The sequence below is a fragment of the Nelumbo nucifera genome, chromosome 1 (assembly GCF_055504915.1).
Source record: "Nelumbo nucifera cultivar China Antique chromosome 1, China Antique-T2T, whole genome shotgun sequence".
In the NCBI taxonomy this organism is placed as follows: domain Eukaryota; kingdom Viridiplantae; phylum Streptophyta; class Magnoliopsida; order Proteales; family Nelumbonaceae; genus Nelumbo; species Nelumbo nucifera.
In genome coordinates, this window is record NC_142649.1 from 203,684,642 (window position 1) to 203,704,810 (window position 20,169).

The 20,169-nt window shown below is 37.5% G+C and overlaps 2 protein-coding genes across 2 annotated transcripts; both read right to left on the bottom strand.

Moving 5' to 3' along the window:
* Positions 1-265: 265 nt before the first annotated feature.
* On the bottom strand, positions 266-6,478 carry LOC104609819 (Alcohol dehydrogenase transcription factor Myb/SANT-like family protein). The gene is made up of 2 exons (XM_010276202.2): positions 4,697-6,478; positions 266-576 (listed from the first exon to the last, which is right to left on the bottom strand). The coding sequence occupies exon 1, from the start codon at positions 5,867-5,869 to the stop codon at positions 4,865-4,867; it is 1,005 nt and encodes a 334-aa protein (XP_010274504.1). The 5' UTR covers positions 5,870-6,478; the 3' UTR covers positions 266-576; positions 4,697-4,864.
* Positions 6,479-12,652: 6,174 nt separating this feature from the next.
* On the bottom strand, positions 12,653-20,156 carry LOC104609820 (polyadenylate-binding protein 2). Its single transcript, XM_010276203.2, has 6 exons — positions 19,895-20,156; positions 19,605-19,707; positions 17,621-17,691; positions 14,067-14,258; positions 13,840-13,970; positions 12,653-13,035 (listed from the first exon to the last, which is right to left on the bottom strand). Exons 1-6 carry the CDS (start codon positions 20,042-20,044, stop codon positions 12,987-12,989), a joined length of 696 nt encoding a protein of 231 aa, XP_010274505.1. The 5' UTR covers positions 20,045-20,156; the 3' UTR covers positions 12,653-12,986.
* Between the last annotated feature and the right edge of the window lie 13 nt (positions 20,157-20,169).

Genomic DNA, 20,169 nt, shown 5'->3' on the forward strand with positions numbered 1-20,169 from the left:
AGGATGGACACAGGACATTGCAACCAAACAAGCTGGTGCTTTTTCAACAGAGGTTGGATCAGGGATCACTCTTTCTATTGAAATTTTCACCTCCTCTTGATTTTGTGAAGAGGCTTATCAAGTGTATGCCAACAACAAACAACCAGAGTATGAGCATGCAAATGTAGATAGACGGCAAGTTTCACTCCTTACCGAAAAAAAGTAGAGAGATCTATCATTTTCAATTTAATAACGCATTGCACCTAAAAGAAAGGCAAGGAGAATTTCAGTTAAAGCAACACAAGGAGGAAGGACCGTTCTCCTACTCAAATGAATTAGTAAAATCTACTGATGCCTCGTACAAATAAATGGCAATAAGGAATATCTTTCTTAATAAGAGACAGATATTTGGGGCATACCAATTCAGAATGATTATTGAATCCTTATAATTAAAAGAATGTTGAGTTTTAAGAAACATAACCTATGGTTTAAGCAAGGAGTTTTGAGTATTTCTGTAAGATCCGTAGTTAAGGTGTCAGCACCACTAAAATATCATTGCCACCCACCTTACCTCACTTGGACATTGTTTTTCCCCTCCTGATTCATTAAATTCACATGCATCAGAATAGAAACCAACCTGTTAGTAGTCTTATTAATACAAAATTATGATTACACTGAAAAACCACCTTACACTTTGTGCCAATACATTTGATAACAATTTATGTCCACCAAACCGATAAAAGTGTTAAGTACTTAAAGATGTGCCTATATTCTACACTATTATATCAACCATAATTAATGGAGCAAACATTCAAACAAGGTCAACAGTAGTTGGTTTACATGTAAACCACTGACCCATTTATATTTCCAAACAAGGCTTTAAAACCTCAGTGATGAATGGATCAAAGAGTTTTTTGTAATAAAGTAAAATTTTGTTAAAAATAAAACTATCCAAAGAAAATAGGCAAAATGCACATTCCAATTTCTTCATCCCCAAAAATCACAAAATATACCCATCAATAACTGCAAACGCTGCAGAAATCCAAAAAACAATATACAAGTTCACCAAATCTAATCTGCATTCCCCACTTCAAACACAACCCTACCAGTCTTTTACCATTACCCCCCACCCTTCTCCAGATCAAGGTTCAAAGTATCAACACTCTCAATATGAAAATTTAACTTGTCAGAAGTTTCAATCAATTGATACTCTTTTATTTTTTATCTTTCTTATTTGATATTATAACAGTGGGTACATCTAGTCAAAATTTAACACACAAAATAATTAAAATAAACAAATTCCTGTTTCTTAGCATATCAATATTTTGAACCTTGCTCCATATGCTCTCCAAGGAGTGTATCAATTTGGATGAACATACTAAGGTTCTTCTGACCATTGACCACTTTTTCTTATCCAAAGTAAACTTTGGTGTTGCTGATTTGTCCTGTTATTTCATAAGAGGGGAGGGACACAACCTGAATAATTAGTTATTGTCTCTATAATTTCTTCAGTAAGCTGATTTCAATAAAATTGCATATGGAAAGCAGTCATCACTTGGTAGCAACAGAAAAATGCTTGAAAACTAAAGGGAAAATTAGAAAGTGTACTATACTATTTTGATAAATATGTTCTTAGCCAACCTCAAATTGTTGGAACAAGGCTCTATGTTGATAATTTTTAATAAATGCATTTGTTTATAATTAAGGTGAGATGATTGTATTAAGAATGCCAAGATTGTAAAAGGCCCCTAGACATGGTTTTGTATGGTTAATGAGTTAGAACCATGTGCAAGATATAAATGCATATGCCTCTATCATCAAATGTAAACCTACAAGTCACATAGAATGATTCTCCTCCTCCAGGACCAAAAAGATACAGCACTTAAAGTAAGATATGGGGTCATAATTGGTTTTTAGATGTAAAAACTCAGTAAATCTTTTTACTTTATTTTTTTCTTTAACAATATTTCCCAAGTTTTACCTAGTTTCGTAGTTTTATATACAATTCAGCATACATATTAATCAGAAAAATAGCATTTTTCTTTATTAATAACATTAAATTTCCTCTCAAAAGATGGAAAATCACCATATCTAGGAAAATAATATTCCAATTATATTAATTACAATACTTTAAAAATGATTATAATTTTATATGATAAAATTTAAGACAGTCAAAGAGTAAGTAAAAGAGAAAAAGAATAAGGGTGGAGCTGCAGTTTTTTTTAATGTGTGAGAGAGAGTATGAAAAAAAAGGAAAGAAACCTCTGTATTAGAAATTCTTTGTTTTTCTTCTCCATTTCCTCTTCTCAAAACCCTTGGATCTTTTAAATTTCAATAGTAAAACTTTAAAACAAAGTATAATTCACACACACACACACACTCGCACACACACACACACACACACACACACACACACGTATAGAATCTAGTAGCATACATACTACTAAGATGTAGCAATATGCATGATATTGTAATAAGGTTCCAGCCTTGTTATTTTAGTCGCCTAGGTGGACCTAGTTTCTATAAACAAGGCATTTAGGTATGGCACCCAGCCAAGGGCGCCTAGGCGGCACTATGACAACTATTCTCTTAGTTTATCCTAACACCATAGAACGTACTGAAGCAAGCCTCCAATTTCTCCCAAATTTATTGTTATTCTTTCCACCTTCTTTGTGTAGTCTGAACTGAAGAATCTATTAAAAAAGAATCCTTCCCTTCAGGATATTCCACATCAAGTTATATTAAAAAAATCTAGAACCTGATTAGTGCACCCCACCCTTACAAAAAAGTTCATCGAATACATTTCTCCATTCTTGGAGGCTTTTCAAGTAGGAGTTGAGATCTTTCCTGCCTACACATGCCTAATCCCAGGCATCTTCTAATAGCCTAAGTTGCACTATAGTATAGACCATTGTCCCTGGTTGCTATTGACCATTCCACACCATCCTTGCTTTTAGTGCTCATCTTCCTCAGCTTCCTGATGAAAATCCGGTTTATTGCCAAGTGCCAACACTGAAAAAGAAGTCAATTTTAAGCACAGCAGATTTTTCCAATCTCCTTGAGATCAGTGGGCCTCTAAGCCCTCACCATTCTGTCCAACTCTAACAAATGATCCAATGGAGACTCATAACCACCTGATTCAGATTCCTCACATGCATGCGAACTCCCCATCTCAATAGCTATTGCATCTTCATCAGCTGAGACCCTCTTAAACCACTGACTCTCCTCCCCTTCAACAGCCCATGACCCACCCCTATTTGAGTGGTGTTTAACAACATGGTAGGTTTTGTTTTTTGAAAAAAAAAACTGTCACATCAGCAAAATTATGTTGTTTTTTTGCTGAATTGGCAGTTGTTTTTGTTTTCAAAAACAGAACCATGTTGTTGAACACAACACCCCCTAAGTCTCCCATTATTACCTTAATGAACTGAGATGAAAAATTGGTGCTTGGGTCCTTGGTCATCAGAAACTTAACTCTCTAGTGTGGGAAGTCCACAAATCCCATGGTAAGAACTCTAAAAAGCCAAAAATGAACCATAACAAACAGTAGAAAATCACTAATAAAACATTTCTATCAATCAACAACTAAAGGAGAAACCAACAAGGCTTTGCTAGATTCTGAGAATATTTATCATCTTATTGTCTGTGTCCCCAATCAAGTGCTCTATTGGCCTCATGAGATTGCTCCAAACTGCAGTATTCTTCTTAGATATGAGAAGGTCCAAGATCCTATACTTCCCAAACTAAACTGAACTCTCATTTAACATCAAATTCTTTATACCTCCACAAGATTAACTGCCAGCAGAAATCAATACCCAAGTCCGAAACAAATGCCTGAAAAATCTTTATCAAAACCACCTTCCTATGCCTCCTACATCATCATTGTCATCTAACCCTTGTCCCAACTATGGGGTCAGCTTCCTATGCTTCCATGACTGAAATAACAGAAACAGTGGACGGCCCTGTCAGATACACAAAGCATCCTGATGCCATATAATACTTGATAGCAGAATTATCCATCTTCATGTTCCACCCCCCCACCCCCCACCCCCCGCCCAACAATGCATGCACCCAAAAAAAAAAAACCATCTTCCAATATCATCCAACAATAACTACTTGAGGCTCTGTAACGTCTGCTGCTACCATCTAAGTAGTCTTTAATTGTGACTATATATAAACCACTCAGAACCCTGAGGTACCACAATCTATTCAAAATTCGGTAAAATAAACAGAGCTAAATGTTAGTGTAGGTTTATATCTTTTGCCGCGCATCTCCACTTTAGCTCATTCTATTATCAAAAGCAAAGTAATGAATAACACAACTTCCACCACCTTGGATAAGTAGACAACTAGTGAGAAAGTGGGCCATCCCAAATTTAGATTTGCACAAAAGAAGTTAAGGACCAGAATAAGAGATGCCTCAACAAGGTAGAGGAAATCCAATATGCATCTTCAATGATGCATAGGCATCTCATACATGAAAAACATAAACATATAAAGCCTAATAAATTTTCAAGTAATGAAGTGAACAACTTTATTGGCTCTACATGTGGAATTTCTATGCAAAACTACATTTTTCTTCAAAAACAAACAAACAAACAAACAAATTACAAGAACGAGACAAGTTCTGAACTTGTGATCGGTCGGTCAACAATTTAAAGAAAAGCACAATGCCGGAAAATAGATAAATGGCAATAGTCAGAATCCTCTAACTCACCAACTCCCATATCTCCACAGTCAATGGCCATGTAATGGGCAAAGGCACTTCAATACCTGGTTCATCAGAATTTAGCCTCCTAAAAACCTATTCTTGAAATTCTCCGAGTACCCAGAAGAAGAGCACAATAAACGACCGAAAAAAAAATAAAAAATTCTGTATCCCCATCTATGAATCCGGTGATGACATCCTCTTGACCTTCTTCTTCCCAGAAAACCCCTTTGTAAATGCATCAACAATTCGCTCCTGAGACTCGAGGATCATTTCAGTTCGCTTCATTTCCATCTCCATACGCATCCGCTCAATCTCCCTGGCCATCTCTATCTTCATCTGCTCCATCTTGACAAACCCTTCACCCAACAATTTAATTGACGAAACCATCTCCGAAACTGGATCCGTCTCTCTCTTAATCTCTTCAGCTCCACCACCACCACCACCACCATCATCATCATTCCTCCTCTTCCCAAATCCCGACCTTGTGGAAGAAGAACCATTAAAATACCAAGTATTAATATTAGGGTTAGGGTTCGGAAGTTCATCAACCCTACCATAATTCTTTGACCGGAACCCGGTTACAGGCTGCACCGGACTGGGCCGATTGGGAATTCTAAGACGAAACCCTAATCCGCCACCACTTCCTCCTCCTCCTCCTCCTCTTGCTGCTCCTCCATTGGTCATCAGACGGTGGAGACTGCGTGTGTTGGTGGTGGGTATGTTGGTGTCGTCCTCATTTTCATCTTCGTCGTCCTCTCCGTTGTCGTCGTTATCACTCGAATCGGAATTGGCAGTGGCAGATGGGCCCTTTTCCATTGCATCCATCTTCCGGAAGTAGACCCAAGAGGAGGAGAAACGCCCGGGAGTGGCAAGGGATCGTTGTTTCTCGGTGCGGTAGCGCTTGCGGAGCTTTTCGACTTTGTGGCGGCATTGGACGGAGGTCTTCGATGGGGTAGCGAAGCGGCATCGACGGGCGACAGCGTCGGCGACTTCTTGCCAGTGAGAGGCCTTGAGGTTGCCGCGGCGGAGAGAGTACCACTTTTCACGGTAGGAGTCGATGAGGGCTACGGTTTCTTCGTGGGTCCAACACGGTGGGGGGAGTCTTCTAGAAGGCTGTGGGGTTGGACGGGCGGAGGCCGTGGGAGTTGGGTCTTGGGCGGAGGACGATGAGGCAGCCATGCCTGGTGGTGGTGCCGTGAAGAGGAGAAGGAAGAGGCAGAGGAGAAGGTGGTGGTGGTGGTTGAGGGAAACATAATTTTGGGTGGTGGTGGTGGTGATGTTATTAGTTAGAGAGAGGGGGCCGGGGGGGTTGGGTGGAGAGAGTAGAGAGGAGGTGAGGTGGAGGTGTGAGGTGGGGTGGGAGGAGTGTGCGGCTGATTTCAAGATCTAAGATCCGCCACCGCTTTGAGAGGTCTATGACGCTAGAGAGCATACGCGGCTTTTACTTTGGCAGCAACCCCCCCACACCCCACCCCACCCACCCCCCCTCCCCCCCCCCCCCTCTCTCTACTTTCTCTCTCCTCTCTCCTCTCTCCTCTCTCCTCCAGGCTCCAGTGTCTCTGATGAGTCGTTCCCCCTCTCCACCTTGGTCTTGGGTGGCGCCTGACTATACGTGAATACGTGTTTGGTGGGGGACTTGGGCTTTGATTAATGGATGACCGAGAGGCCAACTTCTGCAGTGTTTCGGTCGACTAAGGTGGCTTTTGGATTGGAAAGAGCAGCCGGAGACATTACATTGCAGACAAAGACCTTTCCTTTTCCTTGTCCACAGCAGGATTTTTTCTTTCCTTTCAAGCAAGAAGCCAAAGCAATGGAAATTGCTGTCATATGCTTTATATTGACTTTCTTCATCCTTTCTACTTTAATCTTTTTTCTTTCCAATCCAATCCAATTAGTCTTTATTCTTACTTTATGTTATCAAATAGAATGTTCAGTTCTGCCATGCCATGAATTAGTACTGATCTGTTTGGCTTTCAAAATACCATAAAAAAGTACTTATCTATCTATTCAACAATTTTAATTCTAATTACTTCATCATTCATTTGTTGACTTTTTTTTTTTTGTTAAGATTACAATGATCTTTGGACTGTGATCTCATCTTCCATTTTTAACCAAACCAAATGCTAAATCCCATTTTTTTTCTATTTCCCAAACAAATATGGATTGAATTTACTGATGAAGTAATCTTCTAAGTACATTCTTGTCTATTCCGTTTTCCTTTATTAAATTGCGCCAATTTTGCTCATAATCAGTAAATACGCTTCTGCCGTGCCGTGTGTATTTTATACATATTTCCAAATTTTGACTGAAAATGCATTAGATGTAGAATCATTTAGGCTGTGTTTGGTTGTAGTGTATAAATGCATGAGAGTGCAAAAGTAAAAAATGCAAATTCTTGTTTAATTTTGTTTTGGATTTTACTGTAATTCTATTTTATGTCTTAATTTATTTCATTTGTACTGTAATCAAACAAAATAAGCTAAAATCAAAACAAAAATATGTCAGAATTTACACTCAAATCATTTGCACTGCCATAGTTTTGCATCATTGCAACCAAACACAGCCTTAAGGATAAAATGTAAAAAATATGATTATATTTGCTTATATATATACTTTGCATTTATTTGTAAAGCATGCTGAACTCTCCAATCCCTATTTTATAAAACATTTGAACCCATATTTTTCTAAGTCCGAATGAGCAACACTTGAAGACTGTGCTAGGGGCTGTTTTAACCAATTGATTCTCATGTTGGTCATCAAGTGTATACACCCAACAATCGAATATGGGTTTCATCCTCACCAAATCTATCCTCACACCATTCCCACAGCCCTTTCAGCCATCCATGGGGAGCATCTGGATTTCCCACAATCACTGTTACACTGCGTGCATGACTAATGCACGAATGTAAAAGAGAGTGCCATTAGAGACTTGAAACATCCTCAATAGAGAGTGCATGACTAATGTACGCAATGTAAAGGAAAGCAAGAATTGAAGTTTAGTTAGCGGCTGTTAAATTCTCAATAGATGAGGTTTGGGTTGGACCCCATCTAAATCAAAATCAATTTGAACGGGTTGAACAAACCAATAAAATCAATTGAATTCGACCAGTTTAGACTTAATGGTCCAAAATATTTATTGGATTGGATATGCTCATTTGTAATGGATTTATATTGAACTGGGAAGGGTTGAACCAATGTCTAGTCCATTAAAATAAGAGTTCAAGTGTCAATGGACTAGGTTCGACCCCTTATGATGCCGGTAGCTTCCAAAACCAATATTAGAATTACATGGATTGATAATTTAAATCAGGGATAATCTATGATGTGGAAAAGATATGGTATGGGAAGAGTTTTGACCAATCAAAACCCACCCATGAATTTTGATAAATAATCTAATTGGCTACCACATTTATGATTCTAATTGATTGGTCAGAAGTTTTTTAATATCATATCTTTAAATTATGAACATGTGTAATGTAATAGACATGAATTGCAATTGAATGATGAAGGGATGACTAATAAATTAAAAAAAAATAGAGAAATAGTGGAATTCAATTAGACCTGTGTGCACAAATAGACACATGTTCAAGCAGTTTTATTATGGTCATGGTTTTAAAAACTGATTCAGAAACAGAACCACTTTTGACCACCGGTTCTCGAATCAAGTGATCCACTCATCTGGTCTCAAATTGTTTTCAATCTCCTCTCTTTTTGAGAGAGAGAATATTGAGTCTTTGAATTTTGTGTTGGGTAAATTGGGAAGTAACTTAGCCAATTGGAAAGCCTCTTGTCTTTTTGTATGCTGGTGGGAGAGTCTTTGTTCAGTCAACTCTATAGTCTATTACTAAATTTACAATGTATTGAATGAGTGTGACTCGGTTTCCCTCGAGAATCCTAAAGGAGATTGAAAAAATTCAGCGTGATTTTTGGTGGAAGGGGCTCAAAAGAAGTTAAATGCTTGAAGTGGGCTGGTTGGAATAAGATATTAGTTGCCTCAAGAGAAGATAGAGGATTAGGTTTTAAGAGGATTGATCTATTGAATAAGGCTTTACTTTGTAAATTGGGTTGGAGATTCCTCAGGGAGTCTAAGGCTCTTTGGGTGAGGATTATAAAGACATAAATACCTTCATAGAAATGAACTTATTCCCTCTAGAGTTGCCACCTCGGCTTCTCCTACTTGGAAATCAATATACATGTCCCTTTGGACTTTGCTGCCTCAATTGGGGAGTTCAGATCTGTAAAAGTCAATGATGGCTTCAAAGCAATGTTTTCAAAAGTGGACCAGACCGGAAAAATCAGGAACTGGTCACCTGATTGGTTCTTGGCCAAAAATCATTGTTTGCTGACTTGAACAGTTGATCGTCGACCTATTGACCCAGACAACGGTTTTTGACCATTTTTTTCTTTTTTATTTTTTATCAAAATGGGTCATCTATTTGATTCAAACAGTTGGACCGTTCAACTCGGAAACCGGACCCAGAACGATTCCCTGTCCATTTCAGTTTTGAAAACCTTGCTTCAAAGCCCGAATGGGTCCGCAAAAGAGATAGGATCACCAGTGTTCTATTCGAGACTTCAATTTTGGAGCCTGGCTCTTGGGATGTGTCAAAACTGTCACAATCTTTTCCCCCATCTGAAGTTCAACAGATCATGGATACTCATATTCATATATCTAACTTTGAAGATGTTTTTCTATGGTTGGGAACCAAAAGTGGAAAATTTTCGGTCAAGGTTCAGTATGACCAACTCGGGAGAGAAATAAACATGCCAATAGAAGGACCCCTTAGGAAGCTCATCAAACAAATCTGGGGTCTTCCCATTGCTTCGAAATTTAATTTTTTTTTTTTTTTGGAGATTAGGCAATTTGATTCTGTTAGTGATTTTATTTATTACATTCAAAATATTTTCAGCAACAAAAGAACAATATCATGGGTTTTAACTTTTAAGCTGACTAGCTATTTGATCTGCCCGAAATGATGTCATTTTTAATCAGAAATGCCTACTGTCTCTATGATGTTGAATCTTGTTAATCATTTTGTTCAAGAGTCTGGTCTAAATGCTACCGATGACTTGTATTCGGATTTGATCCATAGGCAGCTAATTACAAACAACCCAAATTACCCCTCTTTTGATCAGTTTCAAGTTATTTGTAAATGTGATGGGTTTTGCATCTTTAATACTAACATGTCTTTTTCTTCAAGACCATGGATGGACGTCTGTGTTAATCCTTCCAGATGTGGACCTTTTGTGTACAGGCTCTCTTTCGCTTTCTTGGGAAGCTTCTGTTTGGATTGATAAAATACAAACTCTGCTCTCTTATTTTTGTTCTGTAAAGTTTAGTTTTATATCTAGGAAGTTTAATAGGGCTGCTCATTGCCCATTGATGAAGTGCTTGCTTGGCAAGTATTTTTCAAAAGATCTTTTTCAAAACATCTATTATAAGATCTGATGGTTAAAACACAGGATGAGTTTGAAATATTTTATATATATCTCACAAAAAACCATAAAAGCTAGAAAACCGTTTGGTAACGAGAACGCCTTGTGTGTGTGGGCCAACAAACTTTTCATTAAACATGTGGATTCACATACATTTTGCAAGGTGGGACCCACATACCATTGGTAGACATGTATGTGGGGCCCACATACATTTTACAAGGTGAGCCCAACATACCATTGGTGGCCATGCATGTGGGGTCCATGTGTGAACATGTATGTGGGGCCCCACATACCATTGGTGGACATGCATGCAGGTCTATGTGTGGACATGTATGTGGGCCCCACATGCAATTGGTGGACATGTATGTAAGGCCCATGTGTGGACATGTATGGGGGGCCCACATGCATTTTGCAAGGTAAACCTCACACATCGTTGGTGGACATGCATGTGGGGCCCACATATATTTTACAAGGTGGACCCCACATGCAATTGGTGGATATGCATGTGGACCCATGTGTGGACATGTATAGGCCCACATATATTTTACAATGTAGGTCCCACATAATACCTAATGTGGGCCCCACATACCACTGGTAGGTCCTACTTTTATACATTTAAATAGTTTTTGTAGAAAAATAAATAACCCATTTTCTCCCGCATACCACTTGTGACATTTTTATGAGCTGAAGCTTTTCCCGATTAAATATTTCTATTGCCAAACGAAAAAACCCAGAATTCAAACTTCCAGCTTCTAAACAGCCCTTAGCCCGTGCGAAAAGACTAGCTAAACGCGGCCGAAGTTTAGGGGTGTTAATTTTATGGAGTGTGGAGTGGAGAAGCACTAAATGTGTATTGAACAGTTTGTTTCCTGTTTCTGTTGATAGTTTCTTTCACTTTATCCAAAAAAGGAGAATATGAAAAAGCTATATGCAATGATTAACTCTAGGGTCAAGCAGTCCAACCGTCCCAACCCAATTTTCAAAACCACGATTTCGGGGTTGACACCACATCAACAAGGGCTGCCAAAATGACTGGTCATTGCTTTATCGTACGATATGATAATGATAACCATCACTTCCACTCTTACAAGCTTACTGCATTTGACCATGCATCAACACTGGTCTAACCAATCGAGGACCGGCTCGTTGGTGTGTTCGCTGGATTTTTCTGGAGTTGATGCAAAATCGAATTCCATACTTAACACTTCGAAGGAAGAAGGGGTAAGGGAAAGTTATTAACGGTGCATGGCACCGAATACCAAACCAATAAAATAACTACAAAGTCAAAATAATTAGTCATTATAGGCCATCATCCAATGTTTGGGAGTCCGGATAACTGCACATCAAACAACTCTCTTACTTGTATGTTAGGAGGCTTTACTCGGCTCTTACCATGGTTGGGACCAAAGCCTCCACACCAGTCTTCTGAAATCTAAAACTAAATTTTAAATCCTAAAGCTGCATTTGGAATTAATGTAAAACATCATCGGTGTAATACCATGAAGACTAGAGGTATAAAGTGGGTTGTGTCACCCTCCCTAGTGAAAATTTTGGAGGTTGGCCCAACACGACCCACAGCCCAAACCCATGCATGAATAGTGTAAAATTTTACATTGATAAAATCGATATAGTATCTACGTCGATAATCAATGTAAAACTTTAAGTTTGATAAATTTTACATAGAACTCCATTCCATCCAAACGTACGCAAAACTGAACCGAATCATAATTACACTCTCCTTCCAAATGTGAACAAAATCAAACCGGTATAAACTTTTACGCGTTCCTAATTTACACCAATTTCAAACGCAGCCAAAACTCCTAACCCCTAACTTTATACCCTAAAATTAATACTGAAAATGCATGTGATCACATACATGTCTTCTGACTGGGTAAGAGACAAGTATTGCCCGTTATTCTTCAGGAATGGCTGCAACGTCCTGTAAGGTTAGTATGAAGTGCACTCCATGAGGGAGGAGCAAATCCAAATTCATGTTGGGAGTTTGGATATTCTGCAAGCTAAAACTCTACTTACGTAACATCCATCAACATATTGGAGAACATCTGCGGTACATTTATGTTGAATTCATGGGAAAATGTTCGTACAGCAGAGGATTCCCCTGCTTTCGTTGTATATACAGAGTTTTTGCTTGCAGAGATGTTCTGGCTATGGCACAACACTTGTATATTCCTTTGCACAAGGTGACCACTCTCAGAGGTCAGAGTCGAACCTGCATTCTCAAACTTGACAGCCCAAGATACCGAATTGATGGCACAGTCGAACCTGCACAAAGTGACTTCATTCTCATGAACTAATAGTAAATTGGCACAATTTTCATTCTCCTGATAACAAGGCAGATTGGCAGGATATAGCCCTATACCACCAAGGAAGGTTCCAAGGCCAATCTCCAATATCAAATTCTTGGTTATGAAGCTACAGAGAGTACTGGGATATTGCATCAATAATCCCACACATAAAGCAACAACTCACAGAGGGAACAAGTAATCAAAAACCTGGGATTAGAAATATTCTGAACACGATAAGCACCTTCGTTATCTTTCAACCTCTTTTGTTTCACAGCACGAAAAATAATCCTTGTACGTCAATAGCATAAATCCAAGTTCCATAACTTACAAGGTAGAAAATGTATGAAACTAACCAAATGATGGCAGATTTTTGGCAAAATCATTGGCCGTCTATGTGCCTAAGATGGTACAATCTTCTCACTCCTCGATGAACGGATTCCCTTTCCAGAATACCATGCTTAGCCAATTCAGGCCAGCCATCAGACAACATGCTTAGCCATTAAACCAAAATGCCTTTGTCACAATTGTGGCCATGACACACTGATGATAAAATATCAGTAGTATGGCCTGTATCGCATGGGCCGCCTGAACCTTGGAGCCTTACTGCAAAAAGTACAAAGTATAATAAACCTTCAAAGTCATGCATGTAAAAACATTCACTAGTAGAGAAACAAAACAAGCAAATTTCCAAACTGACAAGAAAGTTGAAAGGTGTCCAATTTCCGATATTAATCTTAACAAAGAGAATGATGGTCATTACTTATTAAAAGTAATTATTTTTTTGGTAAAATTCAAAAAAAAAGTTTCTCTGAATCATTAATGGAGAACTCTAATAGACCATGATTCTTCCAGGTGGCTAAAGCCTAGATGATGAACCCGCATGTTCCTATTGCCACCCTCTATTCACAGGGCAAATTTCAGTCCAACAACCCTTGTGACGAGTATATTGTTTTTTCCCGGGAAAATTTTAATTTAAATCCTTGAAATCAAAACATTATTATGGGGTGGTTGAGACCATAGAGCTTACATGAACCGAAAAATTGAACGTATGGCTAACCACTGGGTCCCCTATCTAGTGGACCGTGGCAGCAATTTCAAGATTTCAAAAGTTAATGGCAATAAGTCATTACTAACAATGGTCCCAGCTACATGAGATCTTGGCCTCTTGGGGACTGTGGAGTGGATACAGGCCTAACGTTTGGCACTTTTTTTTTGTACAGGATGGCAGCTTTCATACCACACTTGTCAGTCTGAGATTTTACCATTACATTAAGCAATGGCCAATGGATATTATGAGTTGTGTATACTAAAAGATCATTAGCCTTGGTTGACAGCGCAATTTCCCTTCATAATTTCAAAACAGAAAACTTGACGTAAAAGACTTCAACATGAAATTTCAATATTTACCCGTATCCATAAGAAGGAAAGAAGGGGGGACCCGGCATGAGCGGTCTTCGGCCTCGGAAGCCAAGATATGGATTGGGCCGCCTTCCTCGGTACTGCTTCATTCCAGGAATGTTGGTCCGCTTAGCAGATACCTGTAGAATAACCAAAGTATGCCCAAAAAGGTGTTCAATATTTAAATAGTAAATTGCAGGTAAAGGGGTGTTCTATTAGTTAATAAATTCAAGGACCTTCAACTGACGACCATGCAACTCCGACTCATTTAACAGGAGAGCATTTTGAACAGCATCAGTTTCAACAAATTCAACATAAGCAAAACCTTTCGGCTGACCATATTTGTCCGTCAAAATTGTCACTCTGTTCACGGTTCCACATGATTGGAAATGCTGCTGGACTTCCTCGGGAGTACATGCATAGTCTACCTGAAGTACCAAACAGTAAATAAGAGATAAAGGTGAGATTTACTATATAATAATTGCGTACTGTAAAAACTTAAAAAAGCTGGCATTGTTTATTTAAAACACATACATTAAAAAAGGGAAAAAGAAAAGACGGCACAAATTGCTAAAAAGAGATGTAAATACCCAATTCACCAGTTAAAGGAACAAAAGGAATATGACAACCTGGACGTTTTCTCATGAAGTATAGTTATTAAGTGTTGATTTCCACTTCAGTTTCATACTTACACTAAAGTGAACTAGACAAACTATTTGAATTCAAAGATAGAAATCCATCCAGGTATCGATTTATTGGTTTATCTCATAACTTCAGCGGACATCACATGAGAAATAAAATGATTGCACTGTAGTTTTCCATTTCATCTAACAGCACAATTTGCCATATATAAAGGATACATTCCCAATTGTTAATATAATTTATCATGGGGTAATTTCAACTTCAATTGGAAAAGACTTGTTTTTGGTTTAAAAGTTACCTAACTGAATCCATTTAATATAGTGAAGATGTGGGTTTAAATGTAATGCAAATCTTTGATTTTGTTTCAGTAGGCTCCAAACTGGTTATATGTGCAGAGGTGCATAGAAACATTAAAAATCAAAACTCAGCTTAAGAATGGATGAATTGCTCACTGAGAAAAACAGGTTGAGATTTATCAGACTTTATTTCACCATTCTTCCCCCACCTTATTAGGATAGAACTGGCCAATTACCATGCAAACAATAAAGCCATTACAGCCTCTCCTCACTGAGAAGAAACCAGACCCCAACGAGGGTGACCACAAAGCTAGAACTAATTATCAAGTCCTTGTGGGAACCCTTCTTGCCTGGCATTCACGAAATATTTGTTCAGTATAGAAGTAGAAAGGATTTTTTAGAACTGGCCAATTACCATGCAAACAATAAAGCCATTACAGCCTCTCCTCACTGAGAAGAAACCAGACCCCAACGAGGGCGACCACAAAGCTAGAACTAATTATCAAGTCCTTGTGGGAACCCTTCTTGCCTGGCATTCACGAAATAACTGGTCAATTACCATGCAAACAATAAAGCCATTACAGCCTCTCCTCACTGAGAAGAAACCAGACCCCAACGAGGGCGACCACAAAGCTAGAACTAATTATCAAGTCCTTGTGGGAACCCTTCTTGCCTGGCATTCACGAAATATTTGTTCAGTATAGAAGTAGAAAGGATATTTTACTAAAATATTCAAACTTTGTAAGACTAAATGATAAACTACGCGAGCATAGTAGTCCTTATACATAAGATAAATTACTAATGCCTCAGACACCTAACTGGGTAAAAGATCAAGGGGAAACACCTCACTGAAAAATGAATATGAGAAACCAATAGTCTAACAAACTTCAATACTTTTGTACCAGCACCACATTTATCATGTTAAATTTCTCGTACTGCATTAAGATTCAAGAGTTCCTTATTCCTTCTTGCATGTACATGTGTTGAGCAGGGGTGGGTACTCTGTTTCCAATAAGATAGTAGTATACTAAAAAAACATAAAAAAGAGTCTTTAAACATTTTAAATTTAAAGTTTTTGACACATTGAAATCAAAACAAATCACAACTATCAAGGCATTGCCTAGCTGAATAGGTGCCTGACTGGGTGACAAAAATCACAAGGCAGGCATCTTATCATAATAATATCATTACCAATGGCAACATCTGTACTAATATGTGTTAGTAATTTTAATGTGCACTGGTACATAGCCTAAATATAACTGTGGCTCCACCATTTTCCTTTTTCTCTTTTACTTACACTCTAAATTGAATTTCTATTAAGAAATCATAGTCATCTTTAGTTGCTTTTTTTATCAGCAACTCAAGAAAATTTTATTAAGATTAAGGAATAAAAGGTACAACAAGAAGTTGTTAGGTCAAAGACCCTTTACAGAAAAGATCCCCCACGCATTTAACATTGAGCCCAAAACAAATGCTGTCTATGGGTTCCTTGCTTGGCCAACCCATTTGCAGACCTCCTAACCCATCTTACTTGCATTTGCATATTTCTTGGATCTTTTGAATTGTCATAGAACCCCTTCTCCTTTTCTCAAACAACCAATTACTATTTTTGAGTATTTATAAAAAAAATAACTATTTTTGAGTCCCCTTCAAGAATCAGCCTAGTAATTCCCATATCCTTAGCTTTTTGCCCCCAACAATAGCAGCTAAAAATTTAGCTCTCACTGAGTCACCTTGATCAATAGTAGTTGCTAATTTGATATAAATGACTTCATTAAATACAATATTATATTAGTATTGTTTTTGAAATATTGGAATTATTTTTATCAATGAAAATGTTGAAATTAATACTATTGGCTTTTAGATATGAAGATCTGCCATGTTTTGAAAGGAAACATAATGCTTTTAATAAAGAGAATTGCTATTTTCAATTAATATGCATTTTGGTTGGTATCTAAAACTAGGGAACTAACCGAAATTTAGGTTGCTCTTTTATAAAATTTTATTGGTAGGCAACACCTAGGTGCCCACCTAATTCCATCACGCCTAAAAAGGAAAGAAAAAGGGGAAATTGGGCATTTGATAACAGCTGAAGTGGTTGAATTGAAAATCTTATTGGTTTGTCTTTTAGTGAATAAGATTTTTAGGAGGTTGGGGTTCCTTAATGGCTGAAACTGGGTAAGATACTATACCCTTGAATATTTTTTGTTTAATTACTTAAACCACTAAAAGACAAAGCAGCAAGTCATTCAGTTCAGCAACCTCATCTGTCATCATACAGGCCATTATACTTGTCCAACGTTTGAGCAATGATCACTGCTACCAAGATCAGTCATTTCAAAGCCATTAGCCCTGGTTGCTCACTGCCAGAAGCTCATTTCTGGCCGTTTCTTGCCCAAATGCAGTATACCCAAAAGCCATGCTGCACTTAACAAGTTTGGGCAATAAACAATTCATTTCAGGAATTATACAAAATATATAATAATATGGTATAAATATATTATATAATTTATTATTATATTAAAAACACATTATCTATTATAGTACTGTAATATAATACTCATGAAACCAAACAAACATATTTCTCATTCTTCTTGTTTCTTTGGAAAAAAAGCTTCCATTTTTGGTAAAATGAAACAAATGCGCCCCTAAAAAACCCACCTACTGAATGACTTAAGATCATCTAAATACTACAAAAAATCTTGCTTGAAGTAAAAGATCAATAAGGAAAAGGGCATGCACAATATAAGGGAATCGAAAACTCAAAAGTTATACAAAAGATGGATAAAGCCAAAGACAGAAATACAAAAACAATTAAATAAGAATAAGATAAAAGGATTGTAAAACCTCACATTACCAACATATATTGAACGTGAATCCACCTCCTCTTTTTCAGCTTGGATTGCAGCAGCACTAGAGGGATCTTTATACATGATTCAATAAACAAAAAAGATTATGTTAAACATAACAGTTCATGTAAAAAGAGAACAAAAAAGTTTAACTCTATGAGACAAAAGTCAGTAGCAGCACATACTTTGTCCAAGTGTTTTTGAATGCCATGAATCATATAATTATGTAGTATGATTATAAAAATGCAAGGAAAACATAATTTCTAAACAAGCATGTAATATTTGCTGATTCACACTTTTTTATGTTTTGAAAAGGATTCATACATTAGAAATGATGGTGACAATGATGATGATAACGATGACGATGACGATGATTCATAGATTATCTGTCCAAAAGTTTATGTGATTTAAAATAAATGATAAAACAGATAATCAAGTGAGCACCAATTCCTTCAGACAAAACTTCCAGTTATGTAAAAATTTATACATTACAAGGACAAAATCAAGAATAATCAATTGATCAAATGAGGCTTATAAGTGGTAAAGGCATTTTTTATGGTAGTGCTAAATTTTCACTACTAAAAGATTATTTTCTAACTAGAAGATCAGAAGGGATAATATATAAAGATTGTAAGGTTATCCCAAACAAAAGCCTGACAACACAACATAAGTTGATGGTTTTAGAAGTTTGCATTAAAATATGAAAAATAAGATAGAAGGAAAAGTTAATAGAAGCCTTAAGGGCAAATTAAAAGCAAAAGAAAAATAGGATGCAGAGGGAAAATTCAAATTAGGGCTTCAAAAGATAATGAAACCTTAAAGAAGATGAAGGTAACGAAGGCTTTGGAACCTCATAGTATCCCAATGGTTAAGACATGAAACTAGCATATTAGAAAAATTCTGCAATGCTTAAGATTCTCTATATTTCTTTATTTTCTAAGGAAAATTTAAATTATAAATGAACGGACTTCATTAAGCAGTGAAGTATACACATCAGATACAACTGGACCAACAGATTTATGAGCAACCCATGCATTTTATTTGTTCTCCATGCATAAGTTTTGAAAAAAAAAAAATAGAAGCTAGCTTACACTATAAATTCCATTCTATAGGTATAAGAATGTTAAAATTTACAAAATAATTCATTTCTCTAATGTTAAAATCTCAGGATAACAAGCATGAGAAGTATGTTCGAGTCTGAGAGAAGCCACTTTGTGGGTTTAAAAAAAAAAAAACAAACAAAAGTTAGGTTTATCTCCAGTCCATCCCTCCCAAGACTGGGACTGACATTGGGTAATGGCCTTTCTTAATGTCTTCAAATTCATGCCTTTGCAGATCATTGTCTAACACTTACTTTCATGTGCATCATGTTTGATGCTCCGACTTCATTATTTGTTAAAGCAAGTCTAATCCTAAGATTCTTACAAGTTCAATTGGGCTTCATAGTAGATCCAGTTTAACTTCATGATGTTAAATGCATATCGTTGAAACCAAAATTATTTATTATACAATAAGGCTGAAGGTATATACATCAGCGGTATACTAAAAATAAAACATCAGCAACCAAGGAGTAAAAGCCTAACACAGGGGATTGGTTTCTGGGGAAGAAAAAGGTACCAATAAGAACAGATAAATTTATTTGAAAACAATCTCCATTGGTAAGGTAATACATCAAAGAAACTCCACCAATCGGAGATCCAAAAACTTAACTCATCTTAAGCAGTAATATTTATCTGATAATAAACAACAGAAGAGGGGGAAGGGGTGAAGCGAGATGATTTATACGAAACTATACTGGAGGGGGGAAAAACCCCCAACAAAGCCTCCACACAGGTACAACATCTACATTCACAAGGCTGCTAACATCTATATAATGCAAACTAACAAATAATAAATGTGTCTTTCCTAAATTTTCCCTAATATTGAAGCACAATATTTGGTTGACTAAAACGTGGCTACTGAAACAGGAGATAAGGAGGTAAATTACCTTGAACGGCACCCATTTCCTTCTCGACTTTGGCTTGCATCTCGCGAAGAGCACCAGCTTCTTCCTCTATCTCCTTGAGTCTCTTCTTCATAGCTTCCAGGTTCTGCACACACACGAAACATCAGATGCTTATAATTTGAATAGGGTTTCCAACCGCTTTTTCTTCGCCACTGAAGGTAGTTGGGAGAAAAATTAGGGCAAGCGAATGAGAGAAGATGAAAGAGGAACAAACAAGAGGGAAAAAAAATAGGGTTTCAGAATAACACAGAGAGGAAAAAAAGAGAGGATACCTCCCTAGAATTAGGATCCTCGTCCTCGGCTCTGGACATTTCGACGTCGGCGTCCATGTCTCCGTCGTCGGGAATTTCTCCACCATAAACTTCATGCTCCTGCTCTTCTTGCTCGTTCTGCTCATCTTCATGTTGTTGCTGATGCTCCATATCTCCCAATCAACTCCACTTGTTCTCTGTGACTTCACACCAACTTACAGAGCTGCTGCAGGGTAGAGGGAAGGAAGACCTGGGGCTTGGAGTTAGGTTAGGTCTGAAATCTCTCGTCAGCCCCG